General features: G+C 45.2%; 2 protein-coding genes across 6 annotated transcripts; one reads left to right on the forward strand and one right to left on the reverse strand.

Annotated features, from left to right (window-relative positions):
• Positions 1-1,774: 1,774 nt before the first annotated feature.
• On the reverse strand, positions 1,775-7,510 carry LOC144086819 (putative G-protein coupled receptor 173). Of its 5 annotated transcripts, none has more exons than XM_077616969.1 (3): positions 7,075-7,510; positions 6,856-6,976; positions 1,775-3,506 (listed from the first exon to the last, which is right to left on the reverse strand). In XM_077616969.1, the coding sequence occupies exon 3, from the start codon at positions 3,481-3,483 to the stop codon at positions 2,272-2,274; it is 1,212 nt and encodes a 403-aa protein (XP_077473095.1). In that variant the 5' UTR covers positions 3,484-3,506; positions 6,856-6,976; positions 7,075-7,510; the 3' UTR covers positions 1,775-2,271. The 5 variants fall into 5 exon arrangements, with proteins under 5 accessions (XP_077473095.1, XP_077473085.1, XP_077473078.1 ...); XM_077616959.1 differs by having other exon boundaries at positions 1,775-3,503; positions 7,059-7,510; XM_077616952.1 differs by having other exon boundaries at positions 7,059-7,510.
• Positions 7,511-8,409: 899 nt separating this feature from the next.
• On the forward strand, positions 8,410-12,668 carry hus1 (HUS1 checkpoint clamp component). The gene is made up of 8 exons (XM_077617017.1): positions 8,410-8,594; positions 9,412-9,539; positions 10,347-10,523; positions 11,380-11,487; positions 11,561-11,635; positions 11,715-11,814; positions 11,889-12,014; positions 12,245-12,668. Exons 1-8 carry the CDS (start codon positions 8,543-8,545, stop codon positions 12,325-12,327), a joined length of 849 nt encoding a protein of 282 aa, XP_077473143.1. The 5' UTR covers positions 8,410-8,542; the 3' UTR covers positions 12,328-12,668.
• Positions 12,669-13,386: the final 718 nt, after the last annotated feature.

Below are 13,386 nucleotides of genomic sequence, written 5' to 3' on the forward strand. Positions count from 1 at the left end.
CAGAAATGACACTAGTAATATTTGCTGTTTGGATGTGCTTCGTCTTATTTGGATTATACATTCTGCACGTTTCCACTTTGTGTGTGTGTGTGTGTATATATAATATTTATTGTCCATTTACAATGGTGAACCGAAGATGTCTTTAATAAATTGCTAAGTGGAAATCAGCAGTATTCTTTGAAATGTAATCTAGGCCATAATGAAATAATCATGGTCTGCCATTGACGGCAATGGACGTCCAATTTAGAGGAGTGGCAGCACAAAACAATGCGGAATTTGAGTTTAAAAATGGAATAAAACATCTTTTTTGAAAAAATTTGGACGTAGTCACGTCACATTAAAAAACCAGGCACGCTTGAAAATGGTACGTTTTATTGACGGGCGGGCAAAGAGCCCCCCTCGGCTCGACTGTACAGTTTACAGCAGACGGTCCCACGTTTGGCTCCGCCTTCTCCGTTCCTGCCGAAACTGGAGAAAAACTTGCGCTATACGTTTCATATTTTCATTTCTTGCCGCACATTCAACTTCCACGGTCGTTCACTCTTAATCATTTTCCAGTCAGACCTGCCAAAAAATCATGTCCGGGGCTCTTTTTGAGCCCCAAATAATGAAAATTTCCTTCAAACAAACAGGAAGTGACCCGGAACTACCCCAAAGAAACAGGAAGTGACCCAAAAAACCCTCCTTAATGATCAAAAAGTGCCAATGAACAGGATGTGACCCAGTTGTTTTAAAAATAAACAGGAAGTGGTCCAAAATTTACAGGAAGTGACCCGGAACTACCCCAAAACAAACAGGAAGTGACCCATAAATCCCTCCCAAATGATCAAGAAGTGCCAATAAACAGGATATGACCCAGTTGTTTTAAAAATAAACAGGAAGTGGTCCAAAATTTACAGGAAATAACCTGGGACTACCCCAAACAAACAGGAAGTGACCCAAAAAACCCTCCCAAATGATCAAAAAGTGCCAATGAACAGGATGTGACCCAGTTGTTTTAAAAATAAACAGGAAGTGGTCCAAAATTTACAGGGAGTGACCCGGAACTACCCTCAAACAAACAGGAAGTGACCCAAAAAACCATCCCAGATTATCAAACTGCTGATATACAGGACATGCTTTAAAATCAACAGGAAGTGATCCAAAATTGTACGGGAAGTGACCCGGGACTACCCCAAAGAAACAGGAAGTGATCCAAAATTGTACAGGAAGTGACCCGGGACTAACCTAATCAAACAGGAAGTGACCCAAAGAACCATCCCAAATTATCAAACATTGCTGATATACAGGACGTGCTTTAAAATCAACAGGAATTGGTCCAAAATTGTACAGGAAGTGACCTGGGACTACCCCAAATAAACAGGAAGTGACCCAGGACTACACCAAACAAAAAGGAAGTGACCCAAAAAAAACTCCCAAATCATCAAAAAGTGCCAATGAACAGGCTGTGACCCAGGTGCGCTTTAAAATTAACAGGAAGTGACCCGGGACTACCCCAAAGAAACAGGAAGTGACCCAAAAAAAGTCCCAAGTAATCAAAAAGTGCCAATGAACAGGACGTGACCCAGGCGTGCTTTAAAATCAACAGGAAGTGATGCAAAATTCACAGGAAGTGACCTGGGACTACCCCAAACAAACAGGAAGTGACCCAGGCGTGCTTTAAAATCAACAGGAAGTGATCCAAAATTGTACAGGAAGTAGCCCGGGACAATTGTCATTTAACAGAATGAAGGGATAAATAAACAATTAAAAGAATAAATATATGAAATTAATAATTGAATTATCTTTATCTTTTTTTTTTAATGAAATACTAAATGGATCAATTTGGAGAAACTATGAAAAAAAGGAATTTATTTTGAAAAATAATCAGTTTTTTTTTATTCCCTTGGGAGAAAAATCTAATCAAAAAGTATTCTAATTAAAAAAATAATTCATAAACTCATTAGTAAATTATTGACAACTTTTGAAAAAAATGCAATAAAACACATCACAATCAAATCCCCTTTTACATTTCCCCCTTCAAATATTTCATCCAATCAAATCGTAGAATTCCTCGACTCTATTCACTTCCTGTGTCTATCTGTCAATCGACTCGTTTGGTCTGGCCTGCATTTCCGCCCGACTTTTCGACGTTAGGCCTTTCCGGAAGGGGAGGGATCCAAGTCCGCCTAAACCCCGCCCACCGGGCCCTTGGCGGGAACATCGGCTTCCTATTTGTCGCTCCGTCCGTCCGTCATTCAGTCAGTCCCTCCCCCACCCTCCTCCCCCTCCTCACATGATACAATAGGCCTCATCCTGGGGGAGGTGCTGCTTGGCCCCGCGATAGGCCGGGAGGCGGGCCCTCAAGGCCTGGCGCAGGTCGCGGTTGAGCAGCAGGCAACACAGCGGGTTGACGGCGGCCTGCGCGAAGCTCATCCACACGGCCACGGACAGATAGCGGCGGGGTACGCCGCGCGACGCCACCAGGACGCGCCAGAAACAGGCGCCCACGTAAGGCGCCCACAGGAGCAGGAAGAGCACGGTCAGGGCGTAGAACATGCGGCCCAGGCGGCGCTCCGAGCGCACCTCGTCCATGGCCAGCAGGCGGCGCCGTTGCCCCCCGCCGCCACCGCCACCGCGCGGGTTCTGCTGTTGCTGCTGTTGCTGTTGTTGCCGTACGCCCAAAAGCGTGGGCGGGAGCGGACCCCGGCCGAAACCGGCGATCCAGTTGGCCGCCGCCTGACCCGTGGCGCCCGGTCCGTGGAAGGTCCAGTTTTGGCTGATGGCCGGCACGGGCTGGACCGGCTTCATCTTGCGGTGGCGGTACTCGAAGAGCAGCAGCTTGGCGTAGAAGGCGTGCGCCGCCAACACGGCGGCCGCTAGCATCAGCATGAAGCCCAGCGTGTCGTTGGTCTTCAGGTAGCGGTGCTCGAAGGTGCACTGGTCCTCCTCGCGGATGAACTTGTAGGTGCCCACGTCCAGCACGGGCGGGAAGGCCATGGCCGCCGCCAGCGTCCAGGCGGCGCACACCACGCCGCCGCAGGTCCACGCCGTCATGCGCTTGGCGTAGAAGCGGTGGTGGGCCACCGCCAGGTAGCGGGTGACGGCCACGCACAGGAGCATGAAGGCGGCGTGGAAGCAGAAGAGGACGGCCAGGAAGGCCGCCGCCTTGCAGCCGGCTCCGCCGTAGGCCCAGGCCGAGCCGCGGCGCACCGAGGCCAGCGCCAGGGGCAGGCAGGCGGCCGAGCGGGCCGCGTCGGCCAGGCACAGGTCCAGGAGGAAGAAGTAGGGCGCCTTGCGCAGGGTGCGCTCCCGGGCCACCAGCAGGGATAGCGACAGGTTGCCCGCCAGGCTCACGCAGATGATCAGGCCCAAGGAGAGGAGCTTCAGCTGGACCCAGCCGTCACCGCCCCCGCCGCCGCCGCCGTCAGCATCGCCGCCGTCGCCCTCCGCCGCCGTCGCCGCCGCCAGGACGCCCTCCGCCGACAGGCTCTGGTTGGCCATGCCCCTTTACCAGGAGAAGCCTGCTTTGGGGGGTGGGGAGAGTTGGTTTAGTGCACAAAAGCAAACAGGAAGTGACCCAAGAGCAACCGGAAGTTACCCAAGGGCTACAAGTGACCCGAGAGCAAAAGTAAGTGACCTAGAATTGCCCCGAAATCAACAGGAAGTGAAGTGATCCAAGAGTCAAAGGAATTGACCTAGAATTGCCCTGAAATGAACAGGAAGTGACCTAGATTTTCCTCCAAATCAACAGGAAGTGACCTAGAATTGCCCATAAATCAACAGGAAGTGACCTAAAATTGCCCCAAAAACTGGAAGTGACCTAGAGTCACCCCAAAATCAACAGGAAGTCACCTAGAGTCGCCCCAAAATCAACAGGAAGTGACCTAGAATTGCCCCAAAATCAACAGGAAGTGACCTAGAATTGCCCCAAAATCAACAGGAAGTGACCTAGAATTGCCCCAAAATCAACAGGAAGTGACCTAGATTTTCCCCCAAATCAACAGGAAGTGACCTAGAATTGCCCAAAAATCAACAGGAAGTGACCTAGAATTGCCCCGAAATCAACAGGAAGAGACGTAGAATTGCCCCAAAATCAACAGGAAGTGACCCAAGAGTAAAAGGAATTGACCTAGAATTGCCCAAAAATCAACAGGAAGTGACCTAGAATTGCTCCAAAATCAACAAGAAGTGACCTAGAATTGTCCAAAACCAACTGGAAGTGACCCAAGAGCAACAGGAAGTTACCTAGAATTGCCCCAAAATCAACAGGAAGTGACCTGGAATTGCCCCAAAATCAACAGGAAGTGACCTAGAATTGCCCCAAAATCAACTGGAAGTGACGTAGAGTCGCCCCAAAATCAACAGGAAGTGACCTACCTGGAATTGCCCCAAAATCAACAGGAAGTGACCTAGGGTTGCCCCAAAATCAACAGGAAGTGACCTAGAATTGCCCCATAATCAACAGGAAGTGACCTAGAATTGCCCCATAATCAACAGGAAGTGACCCTTTGGCATAAAATGACCAACAATTCGCCCAAATCAACAGGAAGTGTCCCATTAGCATAAGAACAAAACATGGCCCAAAATGGACTGGAGTTAACCCAGGCATGCCCAAAAATGAACAGGAAGTGACCCGAAATCAACAGGAAGTGACCTCCCAGCATAAAATGAACAAAACATGACGCATAATGGACTGGAAATAACCCAGGTATGCCCAAAAATGAACAGGAAGTCACCCAAAATCAATAGCAACTGACCCGCAACTTGCTGTTTTTGTTGTTGCTATTGATTGCTTTTTTTAGCATTTGATTTTGCCCCTCCCACTCTCAATAAATTAGACGTGTAAACCCGTCAAGCACTTTGGCTCTCTGGGTAACTACCTTCCCCGTTGCTAAGCTACACCAGCTCGCATGTGTGGGTGAATATACGCACGCACACACACACACACACGCAGGGCTGTAGGTGGCGTTGCTTCTCTGCTTCATTAGAGCAAAAGCGCATGTTGGCCCCGCCCCTTCCTGCAGTAAACGCCCCAAAAATTGGACATAAAAAATAAACAGGAAGTGACCTAGAATTGCCCCAAAATCAACAGGAAGTGACCTAGAATTGCCCCAAAATCAACAGGAAGTGACCTAGAATTGCCCCAAAATCAACAGGAAGTGACCTAGAATTGCCCCAAAATCAACAGGAAGTTACGTTTTGGCATAAAATGAACAAAATGTGACCCAAAATGGACTGGAAATAACCCAGGCATTAATATTACCTGGAATGGAGCACTTTTTAAAGTGCAAATACAAAGCTAAATACTGTGGAAATCACAATAAAGACAACAAAATTATTTTAAAAAATAAATAAAAAACGCTATTAAAAAATGGGAAACAAAAATAAAAGCTTCCCCACAAAAGAATCTCCCAAAAAATTGGAAAATGTTATTAATATTTTAGCTTTAGTCGTCATAGGACACTCATTGAGAAATCCAATTCATTTTGACAATGCTAATTGTCATTCATTGCTTTAGCCATTTTATAGACGTTAGCTTTAGCTTCACATGCAACGTAAACGTGGACTATTGACATTTTTAAACCGCTTTAAACCTATTTTAATCTTGAATGTTTCAAAAACAATGATACAGAGTGTGATTAGCACATTTAGCGTTCCTACGGCTAGCTCTGCTAGCGTAGCTTCTCGCGACTAGCATTAGCCTGGTGCTAATCGCTCATTAGCGTTAACGTTACACAAGAAAAATAGTAATAACAATAACACTGCACATTTATAGAACTCCGAGTGGTTTTAATCAGTTATTAAAGACACAATTTAGCAACGAGGCTTGATTGATAGCATGCCATGCTAACACGAGTAGTATTGACTGGACAACCACATTTCTTTATCCTAACAAGTAAACAACTCGTTAAACATCCATCCATACAAATGACATCATCATTGGGTTTGTTTGGATATTTTTTTGCATGAAAGATTTCATGCTGAATTATTTTTTGTGCATTATATTTCGTGCTAGAAGCTTATTTTTAGGGGTTTTTTCTTCACTGCAGGTTATTTTCTTCAGTCAACATTAAATGTGGAAAAAACTGGCTAAACATAAAAATTGCAAGAAACAAAAATATACAAATACTGATTAAAAAAAAAAAAAAAAAACTGGAAAAAAAATGCTAAAAAAAAAACGCTGTAAAAAATGCAAAAAAAAACACTGAAAAAATGCAAAAAACAAAACACTAAATAATGCAAAAAAACTAACACTGAGAAAAAAATCCAAAAAAACAAACACTGTAAAAAAAATGCAAAAAAACAAACAAACCCTGAAAAAAATGCAAAAAAAATAAACACTGAAAAAAATGCACACAAAAAAACACTGTAAAAAATGCACAAAAAAACAAACTGGATTAAAAAAAAAAACTAAAAAAAATGCCCCAAAACACTGTCAAACATGCAAAAAAATAGGCAAAACTCGATTTTTTTTTTTACAAAAATTCATTTTAAATAGCAAAGCTACAAAAACAAACGCAAAATAAAATGGCAAAAACCCCCACCCTCTCCAAAAAAAATCCCCCAAAACCTATATAAAAAAAAATGCAAAACTCCTAAAAAAACACCCACTTTAGAAGGCATCTAACAAAATCCCACTCAAATCATTCAAAAACCCAATCATCAAATAATCTTCCATTAATAAAAAGCACAAAAAAAACATGAAAGCTGCCTCTGCACAATCGCAAGACGTTTCCAGCCATCATGCTAGCCAGGGTAAGCCCCCACACCCCCACCCCCACCCCCAGCCTACCTCCCCCCTCAATGTAGGCCAAGCAAAGCGACATCCTTATTAGCACCCCTACTAAGAACGCATTAGAAAAGACGACCTACCTTTCATTTCATTTCATTTCATGTCGCAAAACCAGACGTCCATCAGTCAGTCCGTCCGTCCGTCCATCCGTTTATCCGTCCAAGCCGAGCGGACACCAAAAGCAGCGGGCCTCCGCTTTGTCTCCGCGTCGAAAAAAAAACCAAAAATAAATATATAAATAATCGCAGAGAAAGAGAGAAGAGAAAGAAGAGCGCCGTCAAACCTCATGCTCGGAACACCTGTTATGCGCGAATCCATCCAAAGGGAAACAGGAACGGATGCTGGAACGGAAACGGGACCAAGAACGGCATCCAGTTCTGAGCCTTTCCCCTTCGCCGAATACCCGTTTAAAAGCCACGGTCGAAAAATCCCAGCGTCGAGCGTGTAAACATCGTCGCTTCGTGCTGCTGCTGCATCACGTCGAAAGGAGGGGGGAGGGGGGAGAAGGGGGGCGGAAATGGGAGTGGGGGGGAGGCAAGGGAGATCTCCAGAGGACGAGCGGGTCCAAAAAAAAAAGGAAAAACTCATAAAACCCTTTCATTGAGCACGACCAGGTCTAAAATGCAAAATAAAATCCCATGGCGATTTGCGTCCATCTTGAAGGAATCGTGCGATTTCTTTGTTTTGTTGGACGTCGCCAGCCGGCAGCGGCAGAATGAGAAGAAGAAGAAGAAAAGTAGAAGAAGAAGAAGCGAGGAGGAGGAAAAAGAGGGGGCGGAGCTAAAACAGGAGGGAGACGGATTGGGGCAATTATTCCCCAATAATCCCAATTAGGGTTGCTCGTTGACTCGCATGCAAATCGCTCGTTTGTGGGTGGAGAGGGCGGGGCAAATGACCGAACGGCAAAATTGGGGGATTATGGCATGGGTGTCAAAAAGGTGGCCCGCGGGCCAAATGTGGACCGCCGGATCATTTTGTGCGGCCCGGGAAGTCAACGATGAGTGGCGACTTTCTGTTTTAGGAACAAATTAAAATGAAGAGTATAGATGTATATTAAATGTCCTGATTTTCCCCCTTTTAAATCGATAATTGTCATTATTTAATCCATTTTTTCTGTGTTTTTAGTTCAAAAATCATTTTGTAAAATCTAAAAATATATTTTTTTAAAAGCTCAAATAAAGATTGTTTTAGATCCATAAAAAAACTCAATATTCAGGGTTTTTAATCGATTTATTAAAACTAAAAATCTAAATATTATATCTAAAATGGTCCGGCCCGCATGAAATTGAGTTGACGTTAAAGCGGCCCGCGAACCAACCCGAGTCTGACACCCTTGTAATACGGTAAAATCACGCGTCGCCATATTAGAAGAAAAAAAAATCAGAATACTACGAGGGGAAAAAAACAAAAACAAAGAATAAAGTCGTGTTTCGTAAAAAAGAAATCACAGGATTATCACGAAAATCGTCATATTTTGTAATATTATAGGATTAATAATGTAAAGTGATATAGGAATCATGGTACTACTTTATTAACTCAAACCAAAAATGACTGAGTACGGTAAATTGGCCAAGAGAGGGCAGCAACGCGCATAGTCTGCTGGAAATAATGAGTAGAAGAAGAAAAACAACAACACTGGCGGGGACTTGAAAGTCACTAACAGCTAGCTAGCTGCTCGGATGATCATCTTTTTCTTTGGAAATAGACTTTGTTAACATTTGCCATGCTTCAAGATAAAAATATTAACATTTTGTAACGTGAACCGACATGAAGTTTCGTGGAAAGATTGTGGGAGTGGCCTGTCTCAACCAATTTACTCGTAAGAACGTTCGCCTCGCTCCTTGTCGTGCTCGGGTTAGCATCTCTCACCAACATTATTACAGTATTTATGAAAATATTATCAATGTCAACGCACTTGCTGTTATCTAATGTCGCGGACGGGATTCGACGTCCAATCCGTTTGAGGTTTATTAGCGAGAAAGTCGTTGGAATTGACACCGAAGCGAAGTTTCATTGCCCCTAGCCAAATGTGCTCAAGGCGGCCATTTTAGTCGGGGCAAGCTTCCCATTCAACTCAATACAAATTAATTCATAACAAGCTTATTTTCAAAGATTTTATCAAAATCACCGCATCTATTATTTACTTTTGGGTTGCCATTGACAGCGGTTAGATGTCCAATTCATTTGAATAGGAGGGTTGGCAGCAAATGCACGTAGGAGACCTACTCGTGATAAACTCATTGGAATTCACAGCAGATGCATGTAAAGGTCGGGCATTTTGGTCGGGGCGAGTTTCCTGTTAAAGTCAATGGGAAAGGCTCTACTAGGCGGCCATTTTAGTCGGGGCGAGCTTCCCATTAAAGTCAATACAAATGAATTCATAACAAGCTTATTTTCAAACGATTTTATCAAAATCATTGGATCTATTATTTACTTAAGGGTTGCCATTGACAGCGGTTAGATGTCCAATCCATTTGAATAGGAGGGTTGGCAACAAATGCACGTAGGACACCTACTCGTGATAAACCCATTGGAATTCACAGCAGATGCATGTAAAGGTCGGCCATTTTGGTCGGGGCAAGTTTCATGTTAAAGTCAATGAATTTGAAAGGCTCTACTAATGTGTTTCCTTCCAGGAGTTGTGAGCACCATTTCCAAGCTGACCAAGACTTGCGTGATGCGCCTGACGCCCGATCATCTTTACTTCGTGCTCAGCGGCAAAGTGGCCAGCGGGGGCGTGGCCATGTGGTGCGAGCTGCCGCAGGTAAATTGATAGATAGAAGGGGGTCACTTCCTGTGTTTGGCCAATTTCAAGTTACTTTTAGGGCATTTCCGGCCACTACTTGTACTTTTTGGGGCATTCCTGGGTCACTTCCTGTAGACTGGCGAATTTCCTGTTGCTTTTTGGAGTATTCTGGAGGCATTTCCTATTCGTGGGTCACTTTCTGCTCATTTTGGGGCATTCCTGGGTCACTTCCTGTTGATTTAGGAATGTTTTCTATTTGTTTTGTGGCACATACAGGTCGCTATTTGCTTGTTTTTGGCGTTTCCCGGGTCACTTCCTGTTGATTTAAGATTGGGTTATTCCCGGGTCACTTCCTGTTGCCTTAAAGTTGGGTCATTCCTGGGACACTTCCTGTTGACTTAACTTTGGGTCATTCCCGGGGCACTTCCTGTTGACCTAATGTAGGGTCATTCCCAGGTCACTTCCTGTTGATTTATGATTGGGTCAATCCCAGGTCACTTCCTGTTGATTTAAAATTGGGTCAATCCCGGGTCACTTCCTGTTGATTTAAGATTAGGTCAATCATGGATCACTTCCTGTTGACCTAAGGTTGGGTCAATCCCGGCTCACTTCCTGTTGACTTAAATTAGGGTCATTCGCAGGTCACTTCCTGTTGATTTAAGATTGGGTAATTCCCAGGTCACTTCTTGTTGATTTAAGGTAGGGTCACTTCCTGTTAATTTAGGAAACATGGCGATACACAGAGTTAATTAAAAACATCTTTAGGTTTGCTTTCTTTAATGCACGTGGTTTTTGAAATGGTATTTTACGGTCTATTTTTCGCAGGCCAACATATTTGACGAGTACCAAATGGAAGGCGTGAGCTCCCAAGATCAGCAGATTTGCCTGGAAGTGACGGCGGAGAACCTGTACCGCGCCCTCAGGACCGTCCAGGACGCCAAAAACGTCAAAGTCAAGCTGACCAATAAGCACTGCCCTTGCCTCACCGTCGTGGCCGAACTGGTACGTCTCCAAGACACTGGATGGCGCTCAAATGTTTTCGTCCAATGGAAAGTGTCGCTGACTTTATTTGTTGTGAACATTTTGACGTGCCCTCCAGTCCATTTTGATAAGTTCCTGTTGATTTTAGGTCATTTCTGGATGACTTCCTTTAGGTTTTGAGGCCTTTTCAGGTCACTTCCTGTTGAGTTTGGGCCACTTTCTGAACATTTAGTCCCCTCCAGTCCATTTTGGATTTTATTGTTGATTTGAGGACATTTCCTGCTCACTTCCTGTGGAATTTGAAGACTTTTCGGGTCACTTCATGTCGATTTTGAGGCCTCTTTGGGTAACTTCCTGTAGATTTTTGAGGCCTCTTCGGGTCACTTCCTGTAGATTTTTGAGGCCTCTTTGGGTCACTTCCTGTAGATTTTTGAGGCCTCTTCGGGTCACTTCCTGTAGATTTTTTAGGCCTCTTCGGGTCACTTCCTGTTGATTTTGAGGCCTTTTCGGGTCACTTCTTGTTGATTTTGGATATTATTGTTGATTTTAGGGCATTTCCGGGTCACCTCCTGTAGATTTTGAGGCCTCTTCAGGTCACTTCCTGTAGATTTTTTTAAGGCCTTTTCAGGTCACTTCCTGTAGATTTTTTAGGCCTTTTCGGATCACTTCCTGTAGATCAATAGGGCCTTTTCGGGTCTTTTCCTGTTTATTTTGGTCCACTTTCTGAACATTTTGTCCCCTACAGTCAATTTTGGACATTATAGTTGATTTGAGGGCACTTCCTGTAGATTTTGAAGCCTTTTCAGGTCACTTCCTGTTGAGTTTGGGCCACTCTCCGAACATTTTAAGGCATCTTTTTTGCGACGTGTCCCGACAGCCCACCTTATCCAGCGTCAGCCGCGTGGTCACCCACGACGTCCCCGTGGAGGTGGTCCCTCGCCGCCTGTGGCACGAGTTCCACGAGCCCGGCGTGCCTGACTTTGACGTGAGTGCCCGCCAAACCCCTTTCCAACTTCAACAAGCCACGCCCCTAATCACCCTACCCCCTCCCTGCCCAGGTCAGCGTCTACCTCCCGCCTCTGAAAACCATGAAGAACGTGGTGGACCGGATGAAGAACCTCTCGGACTTCCTGGTACGGGGGGCGGCCGCCATCTGTAGGGCGACACCCATTTTTCTTTATGCTAACGCCGCGTGCTTGGTCCCGGCCTCAGGTGGCGGAAGCCGACGCCGGCGGCCGGATGACCCTGAAGATGGAGACGGACCTGGTGTCGGTCACCACTTACTTCAAGGATCTGGGGACTCCTCAGTGGGGTGGGTGACCGAAACCGCCAGGTCTTTGCCCCGCCCCCTCGGCGCTCGCCACCAGAGACGTCTTTGCCCCGCAGAGGAACGCAGAGACGCGGCGACGACAACAGCGACAACAGCGACAACGGCGCAGGCTCGCGTGGACATCAAGAAACTGCAACAGTTCTTGGCCGCTCAGCAGGTCAACCCCAGCAAAGCCATTTGCAGTAAGTGCGCCCGCCACCAGAGGGCGTCCTGCCAACCCACAGACAGCTCATTCTTTTCCAATTGACCACGTTTGACATCATTTTTCAGCCCATTTAGCACATTAGCGACTACATTTTCCCCTTCTGTTAGCTACTGCTAACCGCTCCTTGTTGTTTTCAACTCTCCCAATTTCATGCCACGTCCAACCGCTAGCTAGCGACAGCTCACTAGCATTTTTGCCATCCCGCAGACATCGTCGACCAGAGGGTGCTTCAGCTGATCCTCTTCCACGACGACGTCTGCCTGCAGTACTTCATCCCCGCGGTGGGCTAGAGAGAAGAAGAAGCCAAACTTTTTGAGCCAGTTTGGACGTGGAGGTTCGGCGGCAAGGTTTCCCGCCGAAACCACGGGACTAAAACCCAGGGAAGCGTTTCAAAGGACAACATTGTTTGTTTTTTGGGAGTGACCGTTTGGTGCACTCGCCTTACCCGATCAAATGTCCAAAGAGTCAGTTGACTTTGTTTTTTTTGGGGGCGCCAAAGTACCTGTTGGACTTGAATTAGCATCTTGGCTAGCCTCCAACTAGACGGGACGTCCATCGCTGTCCATGGCAGGTAAACTCAGGCTGTTTTGATAGTCAATAATTAATATTGAATAAATTCTGTGTCCCTTGATTGATTTTGGGCTACTTCCTGTTGTATTCTAGGTATTTCTAGGTCCCTTATTGATTTTGTTGTCATTTTAGGTCACTTCCTGTTTATTTTGGAGCATTTCCAGGTGCGTTTGGGTCACATTGTGATCACTTCGTGTTGATTTTGGATTGGATTGGATAACTTTATTCATCCCGTATTGGATCGCTTTGTCATCATTTCATGTCACTTCCTGTTTTGGAGCATTTTTAAGTCCCTTCCTATTGATTTGGGGTCCTGTTCTGATCACTTCCTGTTGATTTTAGATCATTTTGTGGTCATTTTTAGCTCACTTCCTTTTTATTCTGGAGCATTTTTTGGTCCCTATTGATTTTGGCTCATATTCCAATCACTTCCTGTTGATTTGGGATCACTTCCTGTTATATTTTAGGAATTTCTAGGTCTCTTGTTGATTTTGGATGACTTTGTGGTCATTTTAGGTCACTTCCTGTTTATTTTGGAGCATTTCTAGATGCTTTTAGGTCACATTAGGATCACTTCCTGTTGACTTTGGATTGTTTTGTCATCATTTCATGTCACTTCCTGTTTTGGAGCATTTTTAAGTCCCTTCCTATTGATTTTGGGTCCTATTCTCATCACTTCCTGTTGATTTTAGATCAATTGGTGGTCATTTTAGTTCACTTCCTTTTTATTCTGGAGCATTTTTAGGTCCTTATTGATTTTGGCTCTTATTCCGATCACT

This window comes from Stigmatopora argus, chromosome 1, assembly GCF_051989625.1.
Source record: "Stigmatopora argus isolate UIUO_Sarg chromosome 1, RoL_Sarg_1.0, whole genome shotgun sequence".
Classification (NCBI taxonomy): Eukaryota; Metazoa; Chordata; class Actinopteri; order Syngnathiformes; family Syngnathidae; genus Stigmatopora; species Stigmatopora argus.

What these genes read in the sequence shown, in the direction of transcription:
- LOC144086819 (XM_077616969.1), bottom strand. Translation starts at nt 3,483, where the DNA reads ATGGCCAACCAGAGCCTGTCGGCGGAGGGCGTCCTGGCGGCGGCGACG.
- hus1 (XM_077617017.1), top strand. Translation starts at nt 8,543, where the DNA reads ATGAAGTTTCGTGGAAAGATTGTGGGAGTGGCCTGTCTCAACCAATTT. An exon ending in TCACCGTCGTGGCCGAACTG is followed by an intron (nt 10,524 to 11,379) that starts GTACGTCTCCAA and finishes GTGTCCCGACAG; the next exon opens with CCCACCTTATCCAGCGTCAG. An exon ending in TCTGGGGACTCCTCAGTGGG is followed by an intron (nt 11,815 to 11,888) that starts GTGGGTGACCGA and finishes TTTGCCCCGCAG; the next exon opens with AGGAACGCAGAGACGCGGCG.